The sequence below is a fragment of the Odocoileus virginianus genome, chromosome 6, assembly GCF_023699985.2.
Source record: "Odocoileus virginianus isolate 20LAN1187 ecotype Illinois chromosome 6, Ovbor_1.2, whole genome shotgun sequence".
In the NCBI taxonomy this organism is placed as follows: domain Eukaryota; kingdom Metazoa; phylum Chordata; class Mammalia; order Artiodactyla; family Cervidae; genus Odocoileus; species Odocoileus virginianus.
This window is the reverse complement of record NC_069679.1, coordinates 56860429-56882902: the sequence shown is the minus strand read 5'-3', so window position 1 is coordinate 56882902 and position 22474 is coordinate 56860429. Positions and strand designations below refer to the sequence as shown.

At 37.4% G+C, this 22474-nt stretch overlaps 1 protein-coding gene across 1 annotated transcript in view; it reads right to left on the bottom strand.

Moving 5' to 3' along the window:
- TMEM260 (transmembrane protein 260) overlaps positions 1-22474 on the bottom strand; it is a 69370-nt gene that overhangs the window by 5766 nt on the left and 41130 nt on the right. Inside the window, 7 exon segments of the mRNA XM_020874177.2 lie at positions 689-742; positions 2477-2653; positions 7294-7442; positions 11695-11866; positions 14180-14349; positions 16649-16763; positions 18717-18800. Of these exon segments, the coding sequence (XP_020729836.2) occupies positions 689-742; positions 2477-2653; positions 7294-7442; positions 11695-11866; positions 14180-14349; positions 16649-16763; positions 18717-18800 (921 nt within the window).

Below are 22474 nucleotides of genomic sequence, written 5' to 3'. Positions count from 1 at the left end.
TTAGGCCTTTTACATTTTAGGCCAAAGTCTGTTAGTGTTAGATATTTTGATTATTTTAAAATAATGGCAGGAACACAGACAAGAGCATCACCGTGAAGTGTTCATTCACATAGGAACAGGAAAGTCCAGCATCTAGTACATGAATAGTCAAATCTCTTGGACTATGTCTGTCTGCTCCATTGACAATAGGAACTGTGTCATATTCCTATTGTAGCCTCCAAGACTAGCACGGTGCCTAGTCTCTAGGAAGTTTTCAGTAAGTGTTTAAATAACTAACTAGCACATCACACATGGGACAGGGTGGTAATTATCAATTTCTCCTCAATCAATTATGTTGACTTTGGTTTAGTGGAGGCGGGAAAGCACAGGAGTGACGAATGTTCCAGTCAGAGAGATGTGAATTTTGGACTCTATTGGTAGAGCTATACGGCCTTGGACAAGTAACCTCTCTGCCTTCAGTTTGTTCTTTTTGTAAAATGGAGTAATAATGACTTCTCCACAGGTTGTTGTATGGATGAAATGAGATTATGCCTTAGTAACAATTAGTACAATGCCCCAAACAAAATGATTGCTCATAAATACTATTTTTATTACCACCATGCCCCCCCTGCTCCCCAAATGAAAAGTGCCACAAGCTACTTCTACTACATTAAAAATAGACTGCAAACCGAAAGTATACATTAGTCACCTTGCTTGCCACATCTCCTCATTGGCCACAGATTCCCAGGAAGAAGGATCAAACCTGTAGTTAGAAGAAAATCGTAACATTTTCCTGCTAGCTACCTTTATTGTTATGGACATATCATTTTTGTTTTATAATCTTACAAGGCAAATAAAATAGGTTGCATCTTGAAGTACGGATAGAGACCAAAATAACAAAACTTATTCTCCTGAAATATTTGATGGTTAGGAATTTGAGGTTTTGGTAAATGTATTCTTAATCTGCATAATGAGCCCCACTGCATCACAGGAGCACACTAAAGCTCAGTGGGAAGAGGCTGGAGGCTTCTGGGGAGTCAGCTGTTCCTGAGAGCTGTCAGGCGGGCAGTGGGGTGGGGGTGAGGCCTGGGTCCCTCTGTGGGCACAGCTGTAGAACTGTGAGGAGAGGGGACTCCTGGCTTTGATAAATCGCTGTTGGAGCTAGGATGCTGCTTAAAGAGCCCTAGCTAAACCATTTGCCAATTTTCCCCACTTAATTAAAATTTCTCTTAGCAAGTATCTACTTTGACAGACTGGAGGCAGTGAGTGACGCTGTGTATCCGCACTGTCATCAGCTGTTTGGAGAACAGGGGATTTTCCAGCTTTTCCTCACAATGGTCACAGAGTACTTTGATAGACAACTACTTATCCAGCTCTGGCTGGAGCATAGCAGTGGGATCTGTTTGCTCATATTGACTCAGAAAACTTCAGTAGCATTTGTTTCTATGATTTTGAGTGTTGCTCTTGAATTATAGGCCTCCCTGATATCTCAGTTGGTAAAGAATCTGCCTGCAATGCAGGAGACCCCAGATTGATTCCTGAGTCAGGAAGACCCTCTGGAGAAGGGATAGGCTACCCACTCCACTAGTCTTGGGCTTCCTTTGTGGCTCAGCTGGTAAAGAATCTGCCTGCAATGTGGGAGACCTGGGTTCGATCCCTGGGTTGGGAAGATTCTCTGGAGCAGGGAACGGCTACCCACTTGAATTATAAGCAGTAATTATCTAATCTTTGCATAATTCATAATTTAGTTAAAAAATCAGGCAATAGAGAGCGCTATCTTCAGATGGTGACTCATTTTCCACATGGGAGAGAGTTAACTATAGGTAGAGGTGCTTCCAGGAAGACTAATCAAAACAACAGAACAAGGCTAATGACAAACAACTGTGAAGAAAAAGTTACTTAAACCCCAGTCTTCCTATAGAGAAGTGATCTGCCATTCTTTTTTTTTCTTTCTTATTTTGACCACACCATGTGACAGGTAGGATCTTAGTTCTCTGACCAGGAATGGAACCTGAGCCCTTTGCTGTGGAAGTGGGGAGTCTTAATCACTGGATCATCAGGGAAGTCCCTGATCAGGCATTCCTGAAGAAAAAAAAAGTGACAAGTTTATGTGTGTGGAAACTATTAGGGACAACAGAGTGAGTTTTAAAGCTCTGCTTCAGTTAATGAATTTCTTCCACTTTTAGGGTCTGAGATACAGGATGATGGACCATGTAGCATTACAAGAGTGGACGTGGATGGTGGCACATATCTAACTATACGGTACCCGCTTAACCATCACTGCCTTCCTCCACCTCTCCATTGTCCTTCAAGCCTGAGGACAAGAAATATATGTTCTCCTTCTCTATCACGATACTCTGTGGGCAGCAAATAGCAATATTAGCTACTAATAAAAAAACAAACAACAACAACAAAATAAAAGTCATTTCAAAATTTAGTAAGTTTTTTAGGCACACAAAACAGCCATACACTGATGGGAAACAACTGCTCTCCATACCTTCCATAGTCTTCAGTCCAGTTATAGATATTTCTCGTAAGTTTAATCCACTCCTCAGGGTTGAATACAATCTCTGAAGAAACTAATTTGTCACAAGAACCCCATGGCCAAAGTGAATAGTTTGTTTTCCAGGTTGGGTCGCCTTCGTGAATTCCTATGCAAACAAATGTTTCTTTTCTATTGAAGAAAGAAAAATATGTATTATCAGCTTAAAGTTCTAAATGCCAAATACATTTAACTCAGGAAGGGTCATTTTTGATTCTAAACCTCAGTTATCAATAAACCATTTGTGAACACTTTGGTTTCTTTAAACCTCTGCCAATAGATTGCTTTAAATTTATATTAGTGGGGAAAAAAGCTGTCTGGGGATTGAAGGAAAGCACACAGACATAAATAATAAAACCTACCTGTTTGTGACATGGTAAGAAATCAGGCGGGGACAAACACAAGGGAAGAGTCTGTGGTTCTGTGGTTCTGTCTCATGTGTAAATATACATATTATTTGATACCTTCTAAATTTTATAGGTGGAAACATGTCTTCATATTAGTAATACTACTAATACTAGTAGTCTTTCTGTCCTCCAATTTCCATTGCATTTTACTTTTAATCTCTTTTAGCATTATTTTATTGAACCTACTATTTTCATTTACAAATCCTTCTGAGTAGCCCAGAAGTATCCTAAGGATAGGCTCTTTATCTCTAAATTAATTCTGAAATCTAAACATGGAACAACTATCTGAAGACTCTAACAGTAAATGGTAGAAAGAAGATTGAGGGAAGAAATCAGAATTCTGAGTTCCACCAAATCCGTGGTGAGTTTACTCCTTTTCATCTTCCAGGATTACCTGGCCCGAACTCAAAGGAAGCCTGAAACCCAAAATACATACCAAGTGAGAACGAAGAGATCTCAAGAGAAGCCTTCCCCTTGCTTTTTCCCGAGTCCAAGCAGCAGGAAAAGGAACTTGTAAGGGTTGGAACAGCAGAGGAAATCCCCAGAACTTTTCCCCTTCTCTCCTTCCCCCGGGCACCAGACAACACTGTGCCATCAGCAGAAGCAGCAGCACGGGGCAGCTGGGCAGGTTCCCGTAACACTGCCCAAGTGGATGCTTCTCGCTAACCAGAGGAGCTGGGGTTCCAAGAATTGGGAGCAAATTCCCATTACTCCTCCACTGGATGGGCTTCATATAATTTTAGAAAGACAGAACGTGTGTCAATGAACTTGAAGCTAGATCAAGAGAAATTGTATAATTTAAACAAAGAGGAAAAAATATTGAAAGTATAGAGTCTTAGGTACCTGTGGAACAATATCAAAAGGTCTAACACAGGAGTCATCAGAATCCCAGAAGAAGAGAAAAAAGGTGGAGCAGGAAAAGTACTTAAAGAAATAGCGTCAGAAAACTTCCAACTTTTGTGAAAGACATAATCTTTCAGATTCACAAAACTTAGTAAATCCCAAGCAGGTTAAACTCAAAGAAATTCATGCCCAGATACATCATAATCAAATTGCTTAAAACTAAAGACAAAAGATCTTGAAAGCAGTCAGAGAAAAACAACACATTTCACACAAGGGAAACAATGATTTGAATAACTGCAGATTTCTCAACAGAAGCCATGCATGGCAAAAGGATATAAAATAACACTGTTAAAGTGGTGAGAGAAAAAAAGAACTATCCAACCCAGAATTCCATATCCAGAAATATCCTTCAAAAATGAAGGTGAAATAAAGACATTTTTGGGTAAAGAAAGACTAAGAGAATTCACTGCTAACAGTCTTGCTCTGCAAGAAATACTAAAGGACTAACTTCAGAAGGGAGAAAAGTGATACAAGATGGAAAGCTGGACTACCAGGATTGAAGGAAGAGCAACAGATTCGGTAAATATCTGAACAAATATCTAAGACTACTTTTTCTCTTAAATTAAAAAACATATGTTGAAAACAAAAATTATCACATGTCTAATATAACATGTTTGACAACACAATCAAAAGTGGAGTAAAGGAACTTACATGCCACTAAGATTTCTACAGTTCACTTGAAGTAGTAAATTGGTTTAGTCACTAAGTGATGTCCGACTCTTGTGACCCATGGACTATTGCCCACCAGGCTTCTCTGTCCATGGGGTTTTCCAGGCAAGAGTACTGGAGTGGTTTGTCATTTCCTTCTCCAAAAGTAGTAAACAGATTGTGAAAGTTAAATATGTCTGTATACTGTAATTCTAAGATCAACCACTGAAAAAATGTACCAAGAGACACAGTAACATGGAATGCTAAAAACAATCAAATTATCCAAAAGAAAGCAGGAAGGGAAACAGTGGAATGAAAAACAGAAAACAGTAATAAAATGATAGATGTACATCTAAAACATGTCAATATTTACATTCAATGCAAATGGCCTGGATATAAATGAAATGATAGACAAATTGTCAGAATGGCTAATAAAACAAGAGTCAATATGTGCTGTCTACAAGAAACCCACTTTAAACATGACATAGGTGGCTAAAAGCAAAAGGAAGAAAAAAAAGATAACGCCATGAAAAAACTAATCAAATTAAAACCAGTCAAAAACCCCAGAAGTATTTTTTTTTTGTAAATACAGAAAAAGGTGCAAATGCAATTAAATGAAGAAAGAATAAATGTTTTGAACAAATGATATGAGGACAAAATAACATTCATAGGCAAAAATATCTTTGTTCTAAGCAACCCCCTTGCAAAAATTAACTCAAAAGTGATTTTTGATCTGAAATATAAAACATAAAACTGTAAAACTCTTAGAAGAAAACATGAGATAATCTTTGTGACCTGGCATTAGGCAAGAGTTGTTTGACAGGAGATCAAAAAGTATGATCCATAAAAGAGAAATATGATAATTGGATTTCATCAAAATAAAAAAAAATTACCTGCAAAAGACACTTTGAAGAGAACAAAAATACTGGGAGAAAATATCACATATTTAATAAAAGATTTGAATCTAGAATATACACAGAACTCTTAAAACTCAATAGTAAGAAAACAAACAATCCAATAAATCCAATAATCCCACTCCTAGGTATGAAAACATATTCATACACAAACCTGTATATGAATGTTTATAGCAGCTCTATTCACAAATAACTGGAAACAACCCAAATGTCCTTGAATAGATGAATGGATAAACTGCAGTACATCCATACAAAGGAATACTAATCAGTAACAAAAAGGAATAAACTATTGATACACAACAATAACTTGGAAGGATCTCAGAGGTGTCTTGCCAAGTAAGGTATGCTAGTATCAAAAAGTCACATACTTTATGAGTCCATTTATATGACATCTGGAAAAGGTAAAACTATAGTAACAGAGGTGGTGAGGGTTAGGGGTCTGGGGACAGTTCAACAACAAAGGAGCAGCAAAAGGGAGCTTCTGGGATCATGGATTTGTTCTGTATCCTAACTGTTCCTACCCACTTGGCAAATTCCTAGTCTTTGAGTCTCCAAATTTCATCCATACCGGTATTATCATGCTTACCAGCTGATACTGTAACTTATCTGTTTCACATTTAAGGCATCACTTGACATCTGTCTCAAAGATGGTAACAGCAGGGATCACACCCATCCACCTACAGCTAGTACAGGTGTTGGGACATTTTGAATACCCAATATTTATTAAATAAACATTGAATGAATGCCCCTCGGCAGAATTAATTGCTTCCTCATCCATGGTCCCTGAACATTAGGCTTGTAACTGTCAATTAAGTCATTGATTTAGTAAGCACACATTGAACATTTACTGTGTCTCACACTTTACAAGGCCTTGTTAGTACAGAGCTTACACCATTATGGTCAACTGTATTCATATCTATGTATATATACAAACTAGACTGTAGTCTGCTTAAATCTGGAGCTGAGTCTCACTTTATTGCCTAATACAAACTGGTACATAGTAGGTTCAATTAATGTTTATGAGGTTAAACTAAATAAAGTGCACCAAAAATGCTTATTAGGAGATGTTGTTAATATTTTATTCCAAAATAGAACAATTAATTATTAATCTCACAGCACATTTGTACCTATTACCTTCATATTACTTCATGAGCCACAGTAAACTTCAGGCTCTGAACACCAAAGTATCACTTCATTATGTTCTTAGTAAGGGACAGTTTAACTTTGGAAATTACAAAAATTTCTGAAATCCCCTTTATAAGAGAATAGAAATTATGAAATAAGTTTTCTTCTTTAGGCTCTGGACAATCCCAAGCATTTCACGGACAGGAAAAATATTCAACAGTATACCACTGCAGGAGTTATTTATTCTTGACCTTAACTATGAATAATTTTATGTTCTGAAGTATAGAATTCACAATTCTCATATGTTATCTCAGTCAGCATAACTGTAGGTGTTTTTCTTATTTATAAAAATGCCTTATCCTTTAGAAAAAAATCCTTAAGCTATTTTTATATAGTGATTATTCCCGGAAAACATTTGCATTAAACTTAAAAGGGGGCCATGGTGTTGATCAGGGGGAAACTATAATTGCTTGCGATCTACCTGCAATGATTTCAAGTAGGCAGGCACATCTCCAATTTCTCTGAATTGTACTAAGATCTTATTTGCTATTCTTGCTAATCTGTCTTTATTTTTCCTTTACCCAGAACAATAACATTTATTTCTGCCTGGCCTCATTTATGCACAGATATTCAATTTAATTACAAAGATAATCTCACCGGTGACAGGGAAATAGGTGTAGAAAATTGGTCTTTTGGATGAAGCACAGCTGCTACATAAACAATTTTAGAAAAGCTTAAGATTTTAGAAAAGCTATTATATGAAAAGAATGCTTACTGTTTATTTACTTCAAGAAAATGATAAAGATTAAATGTGACCATTCCACTAGGCAATATTCCTTCCACAGGATTCCAACGGTTCCCAGGAAACTTGACGCCTGGTAAATGTTTTGCCATCTTGGGTAAATACCACTCGTAAGTCATCATCTGCCAGAAAGATAACATGTGATATCATGTTTTTAATATGTTTTTTAAAAAAGAACCAAGTTTATCAAGGACGATGAAGAAGTTACCAAATGTGGAGTTACTCATTAAATATAAACATAATTGAAAAACACATACAAATGCAACCAAGGTATGTGCCACTATTCTTCTAATGACTAGGCCCTTAGATCTTATGTCTTAAGTTATAATTATCAGCTATCAATAAAATCAGCACCTAGTCTATGACCAGAAGGACCTACTGTGCTTATACCTAGGGAGTATACTGAACTTTCAGAACCAGCTTAAACATCACTTCCTCGAGGATGTCCTCCCCAGTTTTCACAGCAGAACAAGATGTTCCTCTAGCACTATGTACCTACCTTGACTATAGCTTCTAGCCCATTCCTCACTAGACTGAGAGCTCCTATAGGAAAGAGACTGTATCCTATCACCTCATTGCCTCTGCACCTAGCACAATGCCTGGCACAGAATAGTTCCCAAACTATGTTTGCTGAAGCTGAAATGTCTTTTTGATGGCCAGACTAGACAACCTAGGCAAAATAAAGAGGTGTGTCATAACTCTGTTCTTTCATTCATTTAATTCAGAAAATAAAAACAAGTAGTGCTTGACCTATAGTGAAGAAGATATAATCCCTGCCCTTGAGAAGTTCAATCATATAACCTAGGCCTCAAAGTTAAAAATCCCGTGGCTAAATAATCTGAATTTATTAATAACTCCAAATTAATTACATGTCCTTACATATTCTTTTGGTTAAAATAAATCATTAGTATTAAAATTTTTTCTTAATTCTATACTTAATATATACTTCATTCTACAATTTTATATGTACAGATTTAATTTTTTAAAGAAGACTTCATTAAAGTTTGGATATTATTACTTGAGCAATTATGTTTATGTTTTACTTGTCTCTACAAATCATTTAACTAAAAGTGACAAATTAACTTTAATCTAAGTATGTAGAGGGTGCTTCCCTGGTGGCTCAGTGGTAAAAAATCCACTTAAAATGCAGGAGATGTGGGTTTGATCCCTGCATTGGGAAGATCCCCGGGAGGAGGGCATGGCAACCCACTTCAGTATTCTTGCCTGGAGAATTCTATGGACCGAGGAGCCTGGCAGGATACAATCCACAGTGCTGAAAAGAATCGGACACAACTTAGCTACTGAACAACATATTGGAAATACTCAAAAAATACTTATTGAATTAGAGTTTATTTCCCAATAGTTTAAGTATTTGAGAATCAAAAGTCAAAGTCAAAGTCGCTCAGTCATGTCTGACCCTTTGTGACCCCATGGGCTATACAGTCTACGAATTCTCCAGACCAGAATACTGGAGAAGATTCCCTTCTCCAGGAGATCTTCCCAATCCAGGAATCGAATCGGAGTCTCCTGCATTGCAGGTGGATTCTTTACCAACTGAGCTATGAGGAAAGCCCCTATTTGGGAATAGTAACATTCAATAACCTCAGATATGCAGATGACACCACCCTTATGGCAGAAAGTGAAGAGGAACTAAAAAGCCTCTTGATGAAAGTGAAAGAGGAGAGTGAAAAAGTTGGTTTAAAGCTTAACATGCAGAAAATTAAGATCATGGCATCTGGTCCCATCACCTCATGAGAAATAGATGGGGAGACAGTGGAAACAGTGTCAGACTTTATTTTTTGGGGCTCCAAAATCACTGTAGATGTGATTGCAGCCATGAAATGAAAAGACATTTACTCCTTGGAAGGAAAGTTATGACCAACCTAGATAGCATATTAAAAAGCAGAGACATTACTTTGCCAACAAAGGTCCGTCTGGTCAAGGCTATGGTTTTTCCAGTGGTCATGCATGGGTGTGAGAGGTGGACTATGAAGAAAGCTGAGTGCCGAAAAATTGATGCTTTTGAACTGTGGTGTTAGAGAAGACTCTTGAGAGTCCCTTGGACTGCAAGGAGATCCAACCAGTCCATCCTAAAGGAGATCACGCCTGGGTGTTCATTGGAAGGACTGATGCTGAAGCTGAAACTCCAGTACTTTGGCCACCTCATGCGAAGAGTTGACTCATTGGAAAAGACCCTGATGCTGGGAGGGATTGGGGGCAGGAGGAGAAGGGGACGACAGAGGATGAGATGGCTGGATGGCCCATCACCGACTCGATGGGCATGAGTTTGAGTAAACTCTGGGAGTTGGTGATGGACAGGGAGGCCTGGCGTGCTGCGATTCATGGGGTTGCAAAGAGTTGGACACAACTGAGTGACTGAACTGAACTGAACTGAACATTCATTAAATACCCACTATGTACTAGGACCTTACTGTTTCTCATTCAATTCTCATAATAACCTTATTATGTGAGAATAATTATTTCTGATACTGTTGATTGCCCACTCAAAATCCAATCCTTGTTTTCAACTAACACAAGCCTGGTTTTAATCAGGGAGTTACAGTCATTCTTCTTTGCTAGTGAGTAGTCTTTGGAGTAGTCATGTGACCCAATACTGGTTAGTGGGGCCTGAATAGAGGTCTGGCAGGGTCATCTGGGGCACATGTTATTCCCAATACAGAGAGAGAAAGAGAGAGAGAACTCAGAAGAAGCACTTTGCATGCAATGTTTGGAACCAGGCAACCTTCAGTTCAAGAGACCTGCAGAAAAGCTGCCCTAGAACATGGCCATCATGGAACTGCTTGTATTATCAATCCTAAAAGCTCCTTTCTCCAGACTACTTGTTTTGTGAGGTTAAAAATTCCATAGTTTAAGCTACTCTTAGTCAGAGATTTTGTTTCTTACATTCAAAAGCATCCTAACTTACTTATCTAATGATTATTTCCATTTAATAGACAGGGAAACAGAAGTTCTGAAAGGAAAACTCTTTAGCCCTAAGTCACACATTTAGGAAGTGAGAGGATAAGGATGTGAATTCAGGTTTAATTAACTTTGAAATCCAAGCTCCTCAACCATAGTACCTGTATTTAAAATCATGGTATACCATATTATTAACAAATGATCTAGCTTTTGTCAGATTCTAGATCATTTTAATCAAGGCCAAATTAATCATCAGTGTACATGACATAAATGCAAACTGCTTATAAAAATATGTGTGATTTTCAAATTTCCCTATATTTGCAAATGTTTAAAGTGTTCCAAAAATTTTAAATTATTTATTAATTGAATGAAATTATTAAATAAGTATTTTTTCAAAAAATTTTTAAAATCAGTATTGTGCCTTTAGTTTGCTCAATAAAACTAGTAATACTTTTTCAAGGTTAAGAATTTCTCCTAGACTCAGATGTATAGAATAGACTTGTGGACTCTGGGAGAAGGCGAGGGTGGGATGTTTCAAGAGAACAGCATCGAAACATGTATATTATCTAGGGTGAAACAGATCACCAGCCCAGGTTGGGTGCATGAGACAAGTGCTCGGGCCTGGTGCACTGGGAAGACCCAGAGGGATCGGGTGGAGAGGGAGGTGGGAGGGGGGACTGGGATGGGGAATACATGTAAATCCATGGCTAATTCATTTCAATGTATGACAAAAACCACTGCAATGATGTAAAGTAATTAGCCTCCAACTAATAAAAATAAATGGAAAAAAAAAAAAAAGAATTTCTCTTTTCCTGATGACTGTTCTAAAAAGACCAGAGATAGATTTGTTCCCTTTAACTATTTATGGCTTAAACAATAAATCCTATAGTTTAAATACATTTTTTTTAGTTCCAGAAGATTGTTTTAAGAGACCTTGAAATTTTCACAAGTCCTTTCCCAACATACTTTTGTCATAAGATCTACAAAATTTACAAATTCTATAACAGAATTGTGGTTAATAATTTCTATTTTGAGTGCAATGTTTACTTACTTGCAGTATGATTTATTTTACAGTCAGCCTAATTTATTTTAATCCCTGGACCAGTGGGCAGTATTAATTTGAATGGCTGAGCTGACTGGATGTAAAAGAACAATTTAAAAATAAATTTACAACACAGTATTGTCATGGTCTGTCATGTGAACTAGAGACCTAGGATGTTGTTTGAATCTGAGACATATAAATTCTTAAATCACTCAGTTTAAAAAAGAAAGAAGAAACACATGACTTATCCTATTAGTTACAATAAAGGAAAGAATGTGATATATATTTTACCTCAGAGTGATCATGAAAACTGTACCCATGCACTGTTAAAAAAAAGAAATAGTTCTTTAAAATACACATGTTTTAAAACAATTGCTACTACTATATTTTAAGTATATTTCTCACATACTTACTTCCTGATCCACTAATGAAATATCTGGCCTCAGTCCCTCACAATAATGCATGTAACGGAGAGAATTCCCTGGCAGATCCCCTCTGAGTAAGATAATTGCATCACGAGGCATAGAGGATAGAAGGTTCTTTGCAAATTTATCAATCACATAGTTGGTCCTTTGGTCACAAATGCTAAATAAAAGGATTACAAAATATTAAAATAGCAACATATTGTTTTGGTTTTAATAAGACTTGGCTTATTCCCCACTCCATTCCTTTCCCATTACACAATCTACACTTAGTGTTTTAAATATTCTAACATATCTTCTAAGAGGATGCATATATTTGAAAGGGAACACTACTAACTGGGGAAAAAAAAGTAGAACTAATTGTGCTAGTGAAAAAAATCAGCATACTGCTTTACTTCTGGAATTTATAATCATTTCCATAAAAAGGGAACCAGTTAGTACTCAATATTGAGTACTTTTTACCCCTAAAAACATATCCAATTTCACTAAAAAGAAGTAAGGTTTTTGATTCCATTTGGAGTATAAGGTAATTTCATGTTAATTCCATTTAGTTCGTAGGGATTTTCAAAAATGCAAAAGGAAATTTGCCAGTTTCTGGCATAAATTTGCACATTTGTCTGACATGCAAGACAGCATGTAGAGGTTGATCCTTTCCACCACTTCTCCGGACCACTCGCTCTCTGTGTTCCTCTCTCCCTTCTAGACTGAAGCTGCTTATCACTAGGGGATGAACCCAATGAGAAAGAAGGGAAGGAATAATTTGTTGAGATATTTACTTCTCTCCAGGCATTATTTACTGTTGCCAACAATAGCAGGATAGCTCTTTTCAATGATGAAGTGGACTTTTTAACTTCAAAGGAAAAACTGGCATGAATTCTCAGAGCTTTCCACACAAAAAGAAAATGAATATAAGAGAGAAAAAGCATCAAAAAACTGAACAAGAAATGTCCTTCCTCTTTTTTTTGGTCCTTCCTCTTATTATCAGTTCCGTTACATGTAATGGTGTTAAGAAACACAGCCTAAAGTTGAATCACTGAGTTAGCATCACAAAGCAAATTAATACTTCCAGGAACAAAATACTATCCCTGACTTTGTAACTGATGACACAAATGTTTCCTACTGTGATTCCCTACTTTGCAGGCTGATGCCTCACCTTTTGCCACCCAGCAAAGTTCCATTCACCTGGGGGCAAAAAAGAATCCAAAGCGAACCAAGCCACCCAGTCTGTGCAGGCATCCCTGGTGTGGAAACTGAGTTGCCCTAAAGACCTGAGCCAGGAGAAGAATGGGATAAAAGAGGGGTGGGAAACACACTATGGGCCTGGCAAACCCTTCTTGAGCCAGCTATGGAGTTGTATCAGGAATCTGCCTCCCCTTCCCACAAGGCCTCCTGGTGACACAGTGACCCTAACATGGCTGTTCCTCAGCATTATAAAGTACATTGGCTTTTAAAGTTAGGTTGAAAGGGGAACTGCCATCTTTTAAAGTACCAATCAAATCTCACTATAACAAAACTCTGGTGGACTCTTCCACTTCTATAAAGTTTACTCAATATTCCTGCAAATAAATGAACTATCACCTAAGCCTTTACATCTCTTATGTTTGACTGACATTTACATTATAAGGGTCATTAAGCAGATTTTGAAAAATACAAACAACACTAATAATGCATAAGGGTTAAGAAACTTTCAGAACTTTGATTATTCAAAATATTTAATATACACTGCTACAGAGTATACTAGATAAGGGCCAAGGATTACTCAAAAGATAAATTCTTTGAAGCACAAAGTGAATTATTTTAAGGCATACAAAAAACGCCCAAATTGGGACTTCCCTTCCAGTCCATGAGATGGTTGGATGGCATCAATGACTCCATGGACATGAGCTTGAGCAAGCTCCGGGAGTTGATGATGGGTAGGGAAGCCTGGTCTGCTGCAGTCCATGGGGTCACAAAGAGTCAGACATGACTAAGTGACTGAACTGAACTGCCAGTCCATTGGTTAAGACTGTGCTTCTACACAGGGAGTGCAGGTTCGATCCCTGGTTGGGGAGCTAAGATCCCACAAGCCTAGTGGTATGGCAAAAACAAACAAAAGCAAAATTTCAAATGTCTTTACTCTCCATCTAAGTGGTATTTTAGATCATGGAATTTTACATATACTCCACAGAGCTTGCTCAAACTCCATGGAGTCACTGATGCCATCCAAGATTGTACAAAGTAGCTCTACGATCTTTTTTAGTGGAAAATACACAGATAGTTTACAAGCACCACTTGAACCCTTGTTTGTAATGCCCTGAAACTATACATTACTCATCCTGAGATTCTTGTTCAAAGGTTTAACAACCACTGCATTCAGATCAAGCTATTTCACTTTGAAAACTAGTGGAAGGTAAAGATAAAACAAAGCCCTAGTATCTAAATATCCCAAATGTCTCTGGCTGGAAAGCTACTTTTCATAAAAATAACCAAGTATTACCTATAGTTAGAATATATTTGGCAAGTTACAAAAAGAATTGCTGAAAGCCATTCCAGATACTGAAGCCCGTTGGTGTTGAGCATTCGGTTACTCTCAGATACAAGGGCAGCCAAACCGATGCCAGCAAGGACAGCCACCACTGCATTGCTCTGCATCCAGAATCGTTCCACCTGTGAACGAGGCATGGGAACAGTGAATCCAACTGACTGTTTTATGTATTCGATCAGGTATTTATATATTTTAAAATATATATTGCATATAGTTGCTTATGCCTGTCATTTATGTCTTCTTAACTGACTTCCCCAACTCAACTCCATGTCACTTGATTTTTCCATTTTCAAGCATTCTTCCTTCCCTGTTGGACATGTGGATCTCCCTTTTTGGATCCACACAGTCTTTTCTATACTGCACACTTAATCTTGAATTTTTTATCCTCACGTGCAAAGTTGAAGAGGTGGAGAAATGCTTTTGCTTAACTCCTGATGTTTCCTTCTGTGAGAAGCCCCACCAGTATAACACTCTTTCCCCTCACTTATTTCTTCTGGAAGGATTGTAGGGACTGAGCTGACTGGAGAGTCTGGGGGTTGGGCCTGCAGGGCTCTCCTCTTTCTTCTTCTTTCTCTTGGAAGTGAGTCGCCCACAAGAAGCACTTGTCCAGGGGCAGACTTTGGGGTGAGGTGAACTGGGGAGGGAAGAGGCCGGTCCTGAGCAGCACTGCTAATGACTGAACTGTTCAGGGATACAGGATGAGGAGGCTCCCTTGCCCACAGATATTAACCACATTCTCCAACCCCATCGTTATTGGTAACAAAGGTGATTCTCCCACCCAATGTACTGGTTTATCTTGTTCTCAACTGATTCAGAACTCAGGTACTCAAATAAGGTATTATTCCTCAGGTCTCTTGGAAATACACACACACACACAGAGTTGGTTTTGGCTGCTATCTACATTTACATAGTTTGTGTTCTAAGGAGAAGAAATACTCTAATCTCAGATATTATAGTCAGGGAAAATTGAAATATACTTCCTGTTTTCTACAGGTGTGGACTGGTGAGGTAAGAAAATGAGGGAATATGTTGGTAGAGACCCTAAGTACAACCCATATTTCTTTGCTATTTAAAAAAGTTCCAGAAGAAATGTGAAAAAGAAAGTGAAAGTGTTAGTCACTCAGTGGTGTCTGACTCTCTGCGATCCCATGGGCTGCAGCCCACCAGACTCCTCTGTCCGTGGGATTCTCCAGGCAAGAGTTCTGGAGCGGGCTGCCGTGCCCTCCCCAGGGGATCCTCCCGGCCCGGGGCCTGAGCTGCGTCTCCTGCACTGCAGGCGGGTTCTTCACCAGCTGAACCCCCAGGGAGGCTCAGTCCCTAAAACACTACATTTAAATACAATTTCCAACTCTGCATCCTCAGCGTGTAAAAAACCACTGAAAACACCATAAGTAAACCAGAAAGGAATATTCCTAAGGCAGTCTTATCAGAAACCTAAACTTCAGGATACTGCTCAGTAGCCATAGCCATTGTATAACCAAATACTACCAACATCCCCCTCTAAAAAAATTAAAAACACCATTAATCCTAAAAAAGAACCACCAAAATTCAATACAATACCACAACCAACACCACCTCTTACAATTATCATGAGTCTCTGATAAATAGGTGAAGGTTTTGAAGAAAACCCCACAAAACCAATCACAAAAATAGTACTTAAATATGATGGATGTTATCATTATTCTTACATGGAATTTACCACAAGTAATGATATGAAAAACCATCATTGTTATTCAACTATAAGAATACTAATGACCAACATTCAGAAATCATACCCACTAATAAAAATCATCAACAATGCATTCATTGATATCCCCACACCATCAAACATTTTCATCAAGCTATTTTAAAAAATTCCAGAAGAAATGTAGTGGTTCCTATTAACATATCTGCAAGCACACACATAAAATGACTAACTTAAATCTACCTTACATTTATTTTTCTATTTAACTATTGTGTTAATGAAACTATGCTTCCTCACCCCCCAAAAGAGGCCTTAGCCTGATCATGTATACACAATATCAGGGCTTCACTGATAGCTCAGTTGGTAAAGAATCCGCCTGTAATGCAGGAGACCCTGGTTCAATTCCTGGGTCACGAATATCCCCTGGAAAAGTGACAGGCTACTCACTCCAGTATTCTTGGGCTTTCCTTGTGGCTCACCTGGTAAAGAATCCACCTATAATGCTGGAGATCTGGATTCGATCCCAGGGTTGGGAAGATTCCCTGGAGAAGAGAAAGGCTACCCACTACAACATTCAGAAGAGTTGGACATGACTGAGTGACTTTCACTTCACTTCCCTTCATGCAAAATTTTAACTATTTCTGAGACAGCTTGCCCTTCTACAAGATTCATGAAAGACAGATTTGTACATTCTTCATGAATTTTCTGGTCAAAGGATATATCTAGGCAAAACTTACCACACCCATGAAAAGCGGTTTTGAAATATCTAAATTTGCCCTCCAGGCAAAGAACAATGAATAAACGCAAAACATTCCAGTAAAAAGCCATACTAATGATGGGCTCTGTCTGTCCCTATAAAAAAATTAAAATATGTCCAAAATTACTTATGTGACATGAATATTAATAATATTACAGTTATAAGCTATAGGAAAAATATTTGGAACTAAAAACCTTTCCATTTTTAAATAGGAACAAAGAATGACCTTAGGCTTAAAAATGTGAGTTGGAATAGATAACCAAAACATAGTAACAAGCCACATTGCATTACATATTATAAGCATAACTTGGAACTATGCAGCAAAAAATATGAAATTAAAATCTGCAGAAGAAATATAAATTACTAATCCTATTAAATTTAAGCTTATGGCAACCCACTCCAGTATTCTTGCCTAGAGAATCCCATGGATGGAAGAGCCTGGTAGACTCCAGTCCATGTGGTCACAAAGAGTTGGACACGACTGAGAGACTTCACTTTCACACATATGCAAAACAAAAGAATAATTTCATGCATCAAAATAATAAAAATTTAAAAATGACAAATCTCAATGCTGGTGAGAATGAAGTTTTATGAGCATGTATGTTAGTACAATGTTCAAGAAAAATTAATTTGACAATATATCAATATATCAAGAGCCTTAAAAAATATTCACATTCATTGACCCAGTAATTTGATATATGGGCATAAATCTTTACGTAAGAATCAGAAATACTGGATAAGAATTAATCCATAATAATGCCTTGGTATTTATTTACAGTAGTGGAAAAAGTGGAAGCAATCTAAGACTCTTAAATAGGAAAACATTTAAATTAATTGTCCCAGGTTTTAGAATGGACTATTATACAGAAATTTAAATGATTCTAAGTATTTCTTATGGTATGGAAAAATGCTCACTATAATGTTAAGGGTAAAGGAAATAAAACAATAAGTATATATGCAAATATACATTTATATAAGAATATACTCAATAGACTAGAAAGTCAGTGAATAAGAAATTAACAGAGGTTAATAGTGTGATATTTTTTAGGTTTCCTTTTATCATCAGAGGTTACTTTTATCTTCAGTGGAGTTCAAATAATTGCTTGGCTCTTTTGCAAAGCAACAATAATGATTGACTGTGGAGAGAGTAAGAGATCCAACCAGAAGTTTAAGACATCAGATGGCTCACCTAGTTAGATTATTAATCAATCTTTCAAAGTCATTAATTTATAAGCAGAAAAAAAACTAGCAAAAAAAGCAATATATATTTGCCTTTATAGAACTGGTCACAGTCATTTATTTGGAATATAAAATACTACTGGCAGTGTTCTATATAATGACAGTTCAGTTCAGTTCAGTTGCTCAGTCATGTCTGACTCTTTGTGACCCCATGAACTGCAGCACGCCAGGCCTCCCTGTTCATCACCAACTCCCAGAGTCTACCCAAACCCATGTCTATTGAGTTGGTAATGCCATCCAACCATCTCATCCTCTGTTGTCCCATTCTCCTCCTGCCCTCAATCTTTCCCAGCATCAGGGTCTTTTCAAATGAGTCAGCTCTTCGCATCAGGTGGTCAAAGTATTGGAGTTTCAGCTTCAACATCAGTCCTTCCAATGAACACCCAGGACTGATCTCCTTTAGGATGGACTGGTTGGATCTCCTTGCAGTCCAACGGACTCTCAAGAGTCTTCTCCAGCCACACAGTTCAAAAGCATCAGTTCTTCGGTGCTCAGCTTTCTTTATAGTCCAACACTCACATCCACACATGACTACTGGAAAAACCATAGCTTTGACTAGATGGGCCTTTGATGACAAAGTAATGTCTCTGCTTTTTTAATATGCTCTCTATGTTGGTCATAACTTTTCTTCCAAGGAGTAAGTGTCTTTTAATTTCATGGCTGCAGTCACCATCTGCAGTGATTTTGGAGCCCCAAAAAATAAAGTCAGCCACTGTTTCCCCATCTATTTGCCATAATGATATAGTGACTATATTAATTCAATTAATGAACATGGAAAAAATTACAGAAAAAGGAATTACTTTACTCACTTTCTTGTTAAACATATATTTGCCCAAACTGCAAGGGCCTGAATGTTGAATGAGAGTTGGGTCCTCATATTTGTCACTTGAGAACTGTAAAAGACAATTTAATTTATTATTGGCAGAAAACAAATTTGCTAGTTCTAAATAAAGCATTCTTTACAGACTATGCAGTAAAACTGATTATGCAGTAAAAATAATTTTAAGCCTGGGAGTCAGATTTTAAAATTATTTTGTGTTCTTTTAAATTTGGGAGAAAAAGTACAAGAAAGAGCTAAACATTTCTAAGATGTTTTTCAGTTGTAACACTGAATTACCAACTTATACTATTTGAGCTAAGAACAGATAATTATTTGGTATTTTTGATATTGGTATCCTATACTGATATTATACACCAATTTATATCCCAGATTAGTTTGATAAGAAGTCATGTGAAACTGAAAACGAAAATAATTCAAAAAATTTTCTGGAGATCCAATCATGGAGAAAAAAGGAAAAAGAATTGATCTCCAACCATCCTTTTCTAGGTTATCTCCTTCTTAAAAGTCTTCTTTGTTTTCTGTATTATTTGGTACAAAAAATGTTTAAGCAATCTCCAAGAAATGTATTTTCCCCCTATAATTAAATTGTTTCATTAACTAATAAACATTTTCCAAGTATTATCTGAGTTTTCAAATAGCTCTAGCAATCTCCAATTTTTAATAAAAGATGACTCTAAACACTATCTCAAAGAACTTTCTTCTCCCTACTGGCAATTTTATTGGAAAAAATGTAATGCCATAATTATAGAAACCACACAATGTGTATTTTACTAATGGAGACTCATCTACTATGAGAAGGTAGCTTTACTCATTTTCAAATACACTTGAAAAATTGGTTCCAGCATGAGGCCCATTTCAAACCATCCTTCAAAAGGAATGAAGTCAGTCTCAAAATCAATTTGTAGAGATCTGTTGCTTAAATGTAAGCTTTAAAACATGGTCACTGCCTAGGGTTAGATTAAATAATTTCCAGTATGTAATCCAACAGGATTGCAATTTAAAGATATGCATGGAGAAAGAATGCAATTTGCTTGGCTGGAAAAGGGTAGATGATTAGGTTCTATCATATTCAAGAATTTTCTAGTAGGTTAATTATGAGCTGCCTTCCTAATACTCCTGTCTACCTGAAACAATTAAAGACTAGAAATTCTCTCCCTCAGAGAGTGCTAGGATTATTTCCCCATTCTACATATGATTTCATTGGAACAAACAGTGTGGGTGTGCATGGGCATCACTTTTATCAAGTCTTTTTGTCTGAGTATGTGACGTAACTGCTATTATTCCAATGTAAAGGAGAACTTTGAGTTCCTCCATAGATGATTTTTACATGCAGCTAAGGAAAATTAGAGATGTATGGTCTAGGATTACTCTTGAGGTGTCTCTGGAGTTCATGTGGGGTTTGTTAAGACAAAATATATCAATGATCCTGAACGTGATGACGGTTTTGGAAGATAGGTAGAAAACAGCAGGCCAGGAGTCTTGGCATGCAGAAAAGCCCCAAAGGAGAAGCCTACAGACACTGATAAAGTTGTCTTTATCTTTAAAAGGGGAACTGAGCTTCTTGCTACCTTCTCCCCAACAGAAAAGAAAAAGGAGCCACAAGTCTTTATCAGACATAAACAGAAATATTTAAAGTCAATTGTAAGAATCTTAAAAGGTTGTACAAGAATAAATGGTGGCAGGGAGGTATTTTCAAGATATAGTATTAAATGAAAAACAGCAGGCTAACAAAACAGTGTATATTATGATTCCATTTTTAAAAACAAGCAAAAATATTAATAATATTGGAAGGAAGTAGACAAGAATGTTAATGGATTAAGAACAGTAGTTATCTCTGCATGCTGGAATTATAGGTAATTTTAATTTTCTTGGTTTTCTTACCTGTATTTTCTAAATTTTCTATAACAATTATGTATCATTTATTTAGAGTAGAAAGAAAGTAATTTAGAACTTCCCTGGAGGCACAGAGGATAAGAATCTGCTTGCCAATGCAGGGGACACAGGTTTGATCCCTGGTCTGGGAAGATTTCCCACGTCTTGGAGCAACTAAGCCCAAGCACCACAACTACTGAGCCCAAGCTCTAGAGCCCACAAGTAGCAACTACTGAGCCCATGAGTTGCAACTACTGAAGCCTGTGCACCTAGAGCCTGTTTTCTGCAACAAGAGAAGCCAATGCAATGAAAAGCCCGTGCACCACAATGAAGAGTAGCCTTCACTCACTGAAACTAGAGAAAGCTCACACAAAGCAATGAACACTTAGCGTAGTCAAAAAATTTAATGAAAGTAATTTAAAAAGAAAAGAACAAAGTATGGAAGGAAGCAAGAAAATTAGCAAATGAACAAGACAGAAATTGTGAGAACATGTGAGCTACCTCACATATAGATTTAAAATATTTTCCCCATATTTTTAAAAGTTTTCAAGTTGTCCTGTGAATTCCATATTAATACTGAGGAGATCACTTTAGTGTTAGGTAAACCTATTCATACTTAATTTTATATTGAAATACTGTAGGAATATTACAATATTGTTATAGATAATTTTCAGTTATCTTAATCTGCATAGGTTTTAAAGCAAATATTAACCCATTTTTCAAAGAAAACTGAGAGATAATATAGATGAAATATATTAAGCTGGTTATAGTAAGGCTGGATGTTTAAAAATGTGTAAGTCAAAAACAGAGCTTAAGGACAGCTTAAAGGAAGTATTAAAACATTAAATAAATTAATATTTGAAGAATTAAATGAATACTGTTGTTCAGTTATTCAGTTATGTCTGACTGTTTGTGACCCCACGGACTGTAGCACACCAGGCTTCCCTGTCCTTCACCAACTCATGGAGTTTGCTCAAACTCATGTTCACTGAGTTGGTGATGCCATCCAACCATCTTATCCTCTTTTATCCCCTTCTCCTTCTGCCTTCAATCTTTCCCAGCATCAGGGTCTTTTCTAAATAGTAGGGTCTTTTCCAATGAGTTGGCTCTTTGCATCAGGTGGCCAAAGTATTTGAGTTTCAGCTTCAGCATCAATCCTTCCAATGAATATTCAGGACTGATTTCCTTTAGGATTGACTGGTTTGATCTCCTTGCAGTCTGAGGGACTGTTGAGTCTTTTCCAGCACCACAATTTAAAGTCATCAGTTCTTCAGTGCTCAGCCTTTTATGGTCCAACTCTCACATCCATACACGACTATTGGAAAACCATCAGTTCAGTTCAGTCGCTCATTCACATATGACTCTGTGATCCCATGCATTGCAGCTTGGATGCAATGCCAGGCTTCCCTGTCCATCACCAACTCCTGGAGCTTGCTCAAACTCATGTCCATCGAGTCAGTGATGCCATCCAACCATCTCAGCCTCTGTCATCCCCTTCTCCTCCTGCCTTCAATCTTTCCCAGCATCAGGGTCTTTTCAAATGAGTCAGTTCTTTGCATCGGGTGACCAAAGTATTGGAGCTTCAGCTTCAACATCAGTCCTTCCAATGAACACTAAGGACTGATCTCCTGTAGGATGGACTGGTTGGATCTCCTTGCAGTCCAAGGGACTCTCAAGAGTCTTCTCCAACACCACAGTTCAAAAGCATCAATTCTTTGGCGCTCAGCTTTCTTTATGATCCAACTCTCACATCCATACATGACTACTAGAAAAACCATAACTTTGACTAGACAGACCTTTGTCAGCAAAGTAATGTCTCTGCTTTTTAGTATTCTGTCTAGGTTGGTTATAGCT